This window comes from Pleurodeles waltl, chromosome 6, assembly GCF_031143425.1.
Source record: "Pleurodeles waltl isolate 20211129_DDA chromosome 6, aPleWal1.hap1.20221129, whole genome shotgun sequence".
Classification (NCBI taxonomy): domain Eukaryota; kingdom Metazoa; phylum Chordata; class Amphibia; order Caudata; family Salamandridae; genus Pleurodeles; species Pleurodeles waltl.
In genome coordinates, this window is record NC_090445.1 from 580,485,234 (window position 1) to 580,496,249 (window position 11,016).

General features: G+C 47.0%; 1 protein-coding gene across 1 annotated transcript in view; it reads left to right on the forward strand.

Moving 5' to 3' along the window:
- SMPD2 (sphingomyelin phosphodiesterase 2) overlaps nucleotides 1-9,707 on the forward strand; it is a 136,641-nt gene extending 126,934 nt beyond the window's left edge. The window contains exons 10-11 of the mRNA XM_069238775.1: nucleotides 4,661-4,802; nucleotides 4,962-9,707. Coding sequence (XP_069094876.1) covers nucleotides 4,661-4,802; nucleotides 4,962-5,311 — 492 coding nt within the window. The 3' untranslated portion in view covers nucleotides 5,312-9,707. The remainder of the gene's footprint in view (nucleotides 1-4,660; nucleotides 4,803-4,961) is intronic.
- The last annotated feature ends 1,309 nt before the right edge of the window (nucleotides 9,708-11,016 follow it).

Below are 11,016 nucleotides of genomic sequence, written 5' to 3' on the forward strand. Positions count from 1 at the left end.
TTGTGCTGACCCATATATTATTTCCTACTTGAACGCCATTCATCCTGTACACTGGCTCCTAGTCCCATACACCATGTTAACATGAAAAACTGCATATTGCTCAGCACCAACAATGAAGAAGGCAACAAAACCAGTTATGGCAGACCACATTGATTTTAAAAGAGAGAGACTTGTAGTTCGCCTCACTGATCTGGGTAGAGATAAGGGCATTTCTCCCTATGACTATAATCAGTTACCATAACCAGTCTCCCTGCAGCTTGATATGAGGAAGCAGCAATACTCCTTAAGCATGGGTGTCCCTCTTACCAGTTGAACTTTGACAGTCAAATTATGTAGCCCTTCCTTTGGACTCTGTTTGGAGCCTACTGGGAGAAAACAAAAGGTAAGTCAGCTAAAAGTCCATGGGTGCAAGGTTGCACAGCTTTTCTACGCCATGCTGGGAGAACGCCTACAAGGTGAGTTGGCTAGCAGCAAAAATGTGTAGCTTTTGGGAAGGGTTTGATGCTGGTGAGTGTTTAGAATGTTAGTGGGTGGATTAGATAGTGAAAGAAGGTGTTCGTAAAGGTGAGAGATGTGTGTGTGTTTGGTTAGAATATATTTATAGGAAGTGTTTTGAATGCTAGTAAATGATTTTCATGGTTGGAGGTGAGTGATACGTCTTGTGTACAGGTTGCATGAAAGTTAGAGATTGATATGGTGATGGAGGTGTGATATTTAATGTTGGTAAATAGTGTGGGTGGAGGCCAGACATTGTAATAGTTTTCAGGATGATGGCTGGAGTTCTGGTTTGAAGAGGAGTGTCAGTGGATGGATTGTGAGACACAAAAATTAAGCATTGAACTCTCAATTGACACGTTGGTGGGATTCTGGTGTTAGTGTTTCCTGCTTACCTTCTGCCAGCGACAGCGTCTCCCAGCAGCACCAGGACCCTCCAGAGCAGTACCAGCGTTGCACAGAAGCCACTCAGGACCTCGCCAGCCCATCAAGGCTCTTCCCGGCATTTCGCCTGCCGCCCTCAGCCCCAGCCCTTAAATGGAGCACGCTGCGCAGCAGGCGCACCAAAGGCAAGCCCGTCTGCGTCCTGACAGCACCCAGCGCCAGGAAGCCTGGTCCGGCACCATCCACTGCTACAACCTCAATACCCTCCACGCACTCAACATCGGACGATCCTCCATCTGCCACCACGCATCACCAAGAGACCCTTCACCTGTCGCCACTGCAGATTCACCAGCCTCCGCAACTTTAATCTACCCCCGAGGACCCATGAAGCAGAACACAACCTCAGCTGCATCCGGATCAACACGCGCTCCATCCAAAGTCACGTCATCGAGCTCTGGAACCTCATCAACACAATATCCCCTGACGTCACCTTCCTCACAGAAACCTGGCTAAACCCATCCTCAGCACCGGTCATCGCCATCGCGAGCCCTGACGGCTACAAGATCATCCGCAAAGACCGCACAAACTGGGGGAGGCATCACCATCGTCCACAAAGAGTCCCCTGCGCCTCTCCACCAACACCGAAGACATCACGACCAACATGGAACTCCTCCACTTCCAGATTGGAACTAACCCAAACACCACACTGTGAGGCACCCTCATCCACAGGCCGCCTGGCCCCTACCCCCTGTTCTGCAACACCATTGCCGACCTCGCCACCACCCACACGCTCACTTCCAAGGACTACATTCGCCTTGGGGACCTCAACTTCCACCTGGAAAACCCCAACGACAACAACTCCACAATGTTGCTCGAAAACCTCACCTACCTTGGACTCAAGCAACTCATCACTTCACCCACCCACTCCGTGGGACACACACTCGACCCAATCTTCCCCGCCAGCAACCACATTTCTGTCAGCCACACCACCAGCTCCAATGGACCGACCACTGCTGCATCCACTTCACCTTCAGCAAACTACCTGACCGACACCTCGCTCTCTGACCCTGACCCTCACTCCCCCCACCCCCAACACGCTGGAGCGGGAATAAGATCATTAAGGATGAGCTAACTGCCAACCTCAATAATTCCCCCCTCCCCCCACGAGATGAACTTGATGCAAACACAGCTGCCCTAGACCTCAACAACTGGATCTCAGACTGCACCAACACCTTAGCCCCCATCAGCAAACCCTCCAAGAGATGCACAGCAACGAAAGCCAATTGGTTCACCCCGCCTTCATGGAATCCAAACAAAACTGCAGACGCCTCAAAAGAAAATGGCGCACCGACAAGACCCCCACCGACCACGAAGCCTTCAAAAAAGCCAGAAACACCCACCACCAACTCATGAGGACCACAAAGAGGAACGCTTTCCAGGAACGCATCATCAACTACACACACAACAGCAAAGAGCTCTTCGCAATAAGCAGCAAACTGGCCAACCCCAGAGCAAACTCCACAGACATCCCCCCCCCCCCCCAAGAATTCTGCAACAACCTCTCCACCTACTTCCACCGCAAGATCTCAGACACCTACAACAGTTTCCCGGCTCAAGACCACCCCATGCCCGCCATGGTCATATTTACCACCGAAGCCTCTCCGGACCCCCGTCACCTACTCTGTTGGCCCAACATCTCCGACAAAGAAACCCTCAACATCAAGAACTCCATCCACTCTGGCTCACCCTCTGACCCCTGCCCCCACCACATCTTCAACAAAGCAGGCAACACAATCGTTCCCAAACTCCGGCACATCATCAACCGTTCCTTCGAAACCGCCACCTCCCCAGAAATCTAGAAACACGCCAAAATCAACCCCTTATTGAAGAAGTCCACCACAGACCCAGATGACCTCAAGAACGTCCAACCCATCTCTCTGCTCCCCTTCCCAGAGAAAGTCATTGAAAAAGCTGTCAACAGGCAACTCACCAAGCACATCGAAGACAACAACACCCTGGACCCTTCGGAGCAACCACAGAACTGAGATTGCCCTCCTCGCTGCCAGAGATGAGATTTGCATTCTCCTGGACAGGGGTGAGACTGCGGCTCTCATCCTCCTCAACCTGTCCGCCGCCTTCGACACCATCTCCCACCACACTCTACGGACTCACCTCCATGATTCCGGCATCCGCGACAGGGCACTAGAATGGATCACCTCCTTCCTCACCGATGGGACTCAAAAGGTCCAACTCCCCCCTTCTACTCAGAGGCCACCAAGATCAACTGCGGCATCCGGCAAGGCTTCTCTCTGAGCCCCACTCTCTTCAACCTCTACATGGCCCCACTAGCAGCCGTCGCCAGACACCACGCGCTCAACATCGTCTCATACACAGACAACATACAGCTAATGATCTCACTCACCAACGACCAGCACACAGCCAAAGCCAACCTCCACAACGGAATGAGAGCAGTCGCCGCCTGGACGAAGGATAGCTGTCTCAAGCTAAATCATGACAAAACAGAAGTCCTTGTCATCGGCAACAACCCCTCCACCTGGGACGACTCATGGTCATCCACTGCCCTATGAAGCACTCCGGCCCCTACCGACCATGCGCGCCTTCATCCTGGACTCAGCACTCTCAATGAACCATCAAGCCAGCGCAGTCGCCTCCCCCTGCTTCCACACCATGAGCATGCTATGGAAAATGTTCTAATGGATCCCAACCGAATCCAGAAGAACAGTCACTCAGGCCCTAGTCAGCAGCCACCTTCTACGACAATGCACTCTACGCCGGAACCACCGCCAAGGTACGGAAAAGACTGCAACGCATCTACAACGCTTCTGCCCGTCTCATCAAGAACACCCCCAGACACAGCCACACCTCTGCCCTTCTGAGGGACCTCCACTGGCTCCCAATAGAGAAGAGATTAACATTCAAGTTTCTCACGCATGCCTACAAAGCCCTTCATGACATTGGACCAGAATACCTCAACCACAGACTCCACTTCTACACACCCACCAGACAGCTCTGCTCTACCGACCTCGCCGCCATTCCACACATCCGGAAGACCACAGCCGGCGGAAGATTGTTCTCACACCTCACCGCCAAGACCTGGAACTCCCTCCTCATCCACCTTAGAAGATCTCCCACCCTATCGTAATTCAGAAAAGACCTCAAAACCTGGCTCTTCGACTGATCCCCAACCGATCTTCAATGACTGTTCCCTTGCTGCACCCTCCTCCCACCCTCCCCCCCCAACCTCCCCCCCCCCCAACCTCCAGCGCCTTGAGACCCTAGCGGGTGACTAGTCACAGTCACGCTCTACAAATCTGCTGATTGATTGAATGTGCACACTGGTTGCAATTGTGTTGGCATCATTACGTATTTGTATTGCATAGTAATATATGTATCCCATTGTCTTGTACTATAACACTGCTGTACTATATGCACCTTATTTATAGACAGACTAGCTGCATTTTTGGGCAGTAATATTGTGTTAGAATAGTTCACAAACGAATGTACTGTACAACTGTGTTGTACTACTTTAATGCTTCCAAAACTTACAAAATGTAACCGTTGCTCCCAAATACCCCAAAAATGTATTTGAGTTAACAATTTAAAGTGCACTGGGAAGAATAAATCCTGTACAGTATGCTCTCACCCTTCCATAGTGTCTCTAAAATAATTTACTCAAAAGTGTAGTAACTGCTTATAACTGGTGGTAAGATGATGTCTGGTGAAGACGTTCCTTGAATGTTGTCTTTGGCTTCTGCCATAGGGATTGTCGAACTTCACCATGAAATGTGTAAAGCTGAGGACCACAGTAGGAACGGCACCCGGGAAGGCAATTCCCTTCTCTGACCATGAGGCTGTAATGGCAACACTTCATGTGGAGCAGCAAGCGCAATCCACACCCAATGGTGAGTCTCCAGGCATCCATCAGTGCCTGATGTTTCCTAGCCATGATTAATTGGGCCGTACATGTTTTCACGGTCCCTCTGCCTTGATGCTATAGCTGTTTTATTATGGTAAGAAGGTGTTTTCCTTTCCCGCGGCTGAGTATCCATTTTTCTTTCCAGAACTGAACCCAGAACTTGTGAACATCATGAATGAGGCTCAGACGGAGGTAATGGTGGGACTGCACAGTGCCATGCACCAGCGCTTTTCCACTGGTCGAATGTCCATACTGGGCATGCTCCTTTTGCTGCTTCAAGTCTTTATGGGTGTGGTGTCACTGCTGTGGCCTCAGACAGAGGGGGCCTTCCCCAAGCTTTCCTACTACCTCCTGGGGTTTGTCGCCTTCACAGTGCTGCTAGTAGCTGGCCTCTGCCACATCTTCCACATCATTGAAGTGCGTGTACTGCAGGAGTCTCAGGAACAGATGCGTCTGGGAACGCAAGCCCTACAGGACAGACTGGGAAGCACTTAGCAACACTACTTACATAGGTGGGCATTGCAAGGGACCACAGGCTTGGAGGACCACAAAGAACAGAACATTGGAGGATTCGTCTTGCCAAGGATCTTTTGACACTAGCCTTAGCACTGCGGTCTTTAGAACTGTTGTTCCTGGCTCCAGACAACCACATCACTAAAAACTATAGCTACAGCCACAAAAAATGGGGATAGATTGTACAGCCCTTAGCCATCCTACCCAACCTTCGTTATTTGTGGCCCAATCAATGTCTTCTAGTAGTAATTCATTTGTCACACACCCAGTGCAGGGTGGAAACAAAAGGCTTAGGGGACAGTGTCGCGGCACAGTATGTCCTGGATGATGATAATGATACTGCACCCTAAGTTATGAAAGTTTTCCGCATGGGGAAGATCACCACTACATTTTTGTGTATTTGTTCCTCCTCTGTTGAATGTGTTGCATGCATCTGTTTATTTTTGAATGCCTTAAATGAGCCAAGACATGGTTCAAGTTAAGGACCAGAGTAACCAAAAAGAGCTTTAACAGCTTGTACGCAAATAGAGACACTATGGCCCATATTTATACTTTTTTAGCGCCGCAGTTGCGTCTTTTTTTGACGCAGAAGAGGCGCAAACCTACAAAATACAATTTGTAAGTATGCACCGCTTTTGCTTCAAAAAGTGGCGCAAATGCGGCGCTAAAAAAGTATAAATATGGGCCTTTGTATCTTCCTGCATTCCCCTGTTAATGTGAAAATTTAGCAAGTTTTTGAGCATTGTCGACATTCCTTAAAATCACTCCACGGTGCTTGAAGCAGAAACCAAGATGTGGATATTCCATTACAAAAACGATAAAAATGATGAATCGGCTGATATCACAGAACAGAGGCCTGCTGAAACAGAGTGGTCTGAAGGAAAGCCAATTTCTGATTTTACAATAAACATATAACTATTTGTACAACTCCATGAATGCAGAATGAAGACCAGCTTGCCCATATATTTTTTTAAGATACAAGCAGGATGAGCTGAGGTGTGAGAATCTATCCAAATCTATATTAAATCAATTTGAAGTCAGGTGGGTGATATTAACATTTTTAGATTAGTACAGGTTTTCCATATATTAGGTTAGAGTTGTTTACGTTTGAGGAAATTTTAAAGAGCGTGGTTCTATATTGTTTTATTTGCTTTTAAAAACGTGAGTACATGGTGTTTCCATTTTTAGTGTGCAAATTAAGTGGACTGATTGGCCCACTCACAGTTTTTGTTGTGCATTCTGCAGCCTAGAAGTAACAGCCAGAAAGAAAAAGATATGCCACTGTCCTTGAGAGGTGAGGTGACCCTCTTCAGAACTCACTTTACTCCTTAGATTTAAGGAAAATTCACACAATGCAGTAACAAAATTTGATGCATTTTATTGCATGAAAGTGAAAGAGCAAAAAAGTGGCATATTTACAAGAATATGGTGCTGCTTTCCTATCTCCCTGTGCTGGAGCACTTTAGGTGGCAATGCGCACACACTTGCACCTTATTGCGAAGGAGGGAGTGTCCTTGCTTTGTATGTTTGCTGTACAACGCAGGAAGTGTAGGATTTTGGCACAAATCCCTGTTGTAGGAATATTTTTAGATCAGGATTTGTATCAAAACCCATGGGTGGCTGCCTGGGAACACCCATGTACGGCCCATAAAATGCCCCCTTAACACAAGCCAGCTCATATGCGTTGGATAGTAAATCCCAGCATAACACATTGCTCAAAGTGCAAATCTGGGCCTAGGTGTTTTAGAGGACGTGTGTCTCTGCTCAACCTTGAAATTGCCTTGTTCTTACTTAAGTGTTTTGTAGAGTACAGTCCACAACCTCAGCAGTCTCTCTTTCTTAAAACAAGAAGTTACTAACAGACCGCTGGAGCTTGTTGGGATGAAAGTCTTCTGCATGGCATGTAAATGCTGTGCCACAATGCACTGTATTTTTAGGGTCTACAATATGTTATTTATTCACTGAACATAGCAAGCTTTACGTCTACTGGACAGTCACTATATTGTTTATCAGTAGAGCAAGAACTATGCAGAACATGTCACCCAAAGTGAACTTCCAAATTGAGCAAGGGTAGTTAATTCTTCTCACTACAGGGTCTGAGGTGACTGTTGCTGGTGGAAGTGTGATTATTGTTCAGTAGTTTACAGACATTTATTGGTACCACAGTGGGGAGAATGCCTCTTGGCTTTTAGTGTTAACTCTCTCCGTTCTCTGTATTCTCCCACGCTTTCTTCCCATCAGTTTAAACCCATCCATCTCCCCTCTTCCTTTCAAGCTGTAACCTTCAACCGCGACCTGCTCTTGGGCTGTGTGCATGACACAGTACACCTTTACAAATCGCTGCTGGACAACATTGTATTCCCTGCATGGGTAGACCGCAAAAAAAATACATGATACAGAGATGGACAATGCATTTCTCCTTCATTTTGAATAGCCCTTGAATTAAGCAGAAATTTGGTGTGCTCTGGCCACCAAGATTGGATAAATATTAGCCCCTCTTTTTTGTTATTTTGTATAGTGCCTAAAGGAAACATGGATCCCAAATGTACTCTAGTATTTATGAACAAAACTATTCATAAACACCACCTTGGCTCGTTAGACCAACGCTCCTGCTCAGGAACCAAACTTGAATAGAAAAAAAAGGAGTAAACAAGCAGAGCACAACTTATGCCTCACCTCTACCCTGCTCACCCCATTCTGGCCAATGACAAACACAAAGTGGACTACCTCCTTGTAGTGTTGTGGAGAATATCCCAAACTAAAGGAAGAACTAGAAAGAAAAGCGAAAATTGGTGACTGAGACATCATTCACCTCCACTCCGGACAGCCTGTATCATAGGAGATACCCTTCGATATGTGTGCAAACCACCTCTCACCCATTTGTTTGATTAAACCACAGCATCTCTTTTTATTAGCCATGGCTTAATGTGACTTGGCTTCATACAAAATCAACCATCAAAGGTGTGCCGAACAGGTCTGGCACATCTGCGCTTCTGTCATCATTTGACTACTCCGAGAGGGTGTCAAGATATCTCTTGGAGACTGCTTCCATTTCCTCTACTTTCTTTTGATTTCTGATTGGCCTTCTGTGTCTGGTAATGTGAGCATTTGCCTCAGATCGCATGTTTCTCTGAGTGACAATCAAAATATGCTGAACATGAACCAAAGCACCAAATGGACAGAATTTCTGGGCTGCAGCAGCTCAAAGATCAAGTTACTTATCTTAGGTAACACTCTTTCTAGGGGATACTCTTATCTAACCGCAGATTCCTCAACTCTTTAAGGATCTGGAAAGCTTCACGACAGTGCTCCTGCATGCTGGCAAGCAGCATTGTGCAGCTCTGCACTGGCTCTGCGCCATTCCTGAAGTGACAAAGCAGACCCACATATAAGCACCAGCCCTGCACACTGACACCAGTTCTTATCTCTTTCCATTGCCATGCCTTCAGAAGCAAAGCATAGTGCAATTGTTTGTGACAATGTGCTGATCTGTAAATTGGGATTTTTTTTTAGATGTTAAAGACGCTACTCTACAAATTGGGGCTAGGGATGACAGTGAGGAGTGTGAAGTTTGTGTGTTCACTACAAAGAGCATTACCTAAGGTACATAACTTGTGCTTCTGATGGATAGTTTAATCACATATTTCCTTACCTTTAGAAAAGACGTCAAAGCATTGCCTCTCCCATGGTGGAGGGTCTGTGGAGTGGGCTTAAATCAAAAACTGCTGAAGACTGAGCAGGCAAAGTGACTTTTCTGTTGGACCTGATTTCTGAGGCAATAGTGCTTTCATGAATATATGTTTCTGACAGAGACTTAACTGCAGATTTTTCACCTTATGAGTATTCCCCAGGCGGAAGTCTGAATTCGGAAACTTTTTTCAGTAGTATCTCTGCACGCTGGTAGGTGGTGCGTTGCGTAGCTCATAAAACGTTCCACACCCACACGCTGACGTCACTTCTTTTCTATCTGCACCACTAAAAGTGGATCTGGAGATTTTTCTCATCTCTTCCAGAAATACTTTTGCCTTAGAAATTCTGCTAATATGCATTTAAAATGTCACTTCCCAGAACTACAAGGTTTAACCTTCTAGGGACTGCTACAAGCAAATGTCTGTGACAGATCTCCTTCAGGTTTGTCTGTGAGCCTGGTGTTGTCACAACTTGGTTGATGAACCTTAATGTCATATGGGACCGCAAGGCAAAGCTTGTATATTGCCAAGCACCAAAAGACTCCTAGTTGAGATTGGCCCAATTACAAAGCTTGGTCTTTATCCTGTTCCCGGTTCAGTGGTTGCAGAAGTCAATCCCAAGGTGTGTAGTAATTTGCGGTTTAAATTTTCGGGTAAATCGAAGAAAAAGAAAAAAAAAAACACAAAAATCCAAGTGGAACTCAGCCCCTTTCTGCCATTCTCAATCTCTCATGAAGGTGGCATCATTCCTCTCTGTCTTTCTTCCGGAGTCAGTTGACTTTGGAGCTGATCCTGCAACTTGTCCCGGCACTGCCAAAATTTCCTGGGCTGTCTACAACACGGTGACAGATCGAAGAATTCCATGAGGCCATGTTCTGTCTTCGAATCCTTTCCAACTCCCTCTGACACATCTGTGGGTCCCAAGGAATCGAGAGGCTCTCTATCTGAAATACCAGCAGCGGGTTCGCCCTCAGTGCCAGTTGAACCTTGTTATACCACAGCTGGGGCTTCCCCTGTTCCTCTCTCAGCTCCCCCTCTGGCTCTATAATCCATGCTGTTTCCCCAGAGCATTGATGCCATTGTGCTTTCCAACTCGGAGTCACTGTCGCTCTGACAAGGCTGCACTTGGTTTCCAACTAACCTCAACCTGCACCTCTAGATATCCCACTGGGACAAGGAAGATCCCACATACGACATTTCTTGTTTGGTACATATTGTGGCAAGGGTTATGAGGCAGGTGATTAAATTGGCCAACCCTACAATAAGTAGAATTGATATGAATACCTCAAAGAAGACAGTGGCCTTGACACCTCCCCTGATTTTGGTCCACTGATATCCTCAGGTGCTCTCAGTGAGGAGAGTGCTTCCTTCAGTGGTCAGGCAGAAGGCGGCTGAAGTTCTTGACCTCCATCGTCCTACCTCATGTCAAAACCAGTGTTCTGGCTGAAGTCCTCCAGCCGGGCAAACCACCACTGAGTCCCTACTCCCTTTTAATGAGGCACTTGTGGATACTCTCCTAGGTGGTCTGCCTATCAAACCACCCACCCCTACCTGCTTCAAATCATGAAAGACAACCAATCTACAGACCCACCTTTAAATTGGTACCGCTTTGGTATGTATTCATAAGGTGAGGAATCTGCAGTTAGAAGTTTCTATCAAAAGAACAAGCTACTTACCTTCAGTAACGCTCTTTCTGTTAAAGTCTATCTTAAATGCAGGTTCCTCACCGAGCCTTCCTTTATCCCTGTTCTGTGAATTGGATGTTAGTCATTAATAAGATTCCAAGTCTAGGAATCTGCACACTGCTCAGTGCCAATTTGCTCTTGGGGCTGTGCACCTGGGGGCACGGGCAGCCTCGAAAGCAAGTGACGTTAGTGCCTTTTATACAGGACCTGCACATCACTTCCAGAGGGCAACAGCATTGGTTTGGAGCCATATGACACCACCTACTGGCATGAAGTGGTACTACTGAAAATGTTTCTAGATCCAGTCTGAAGC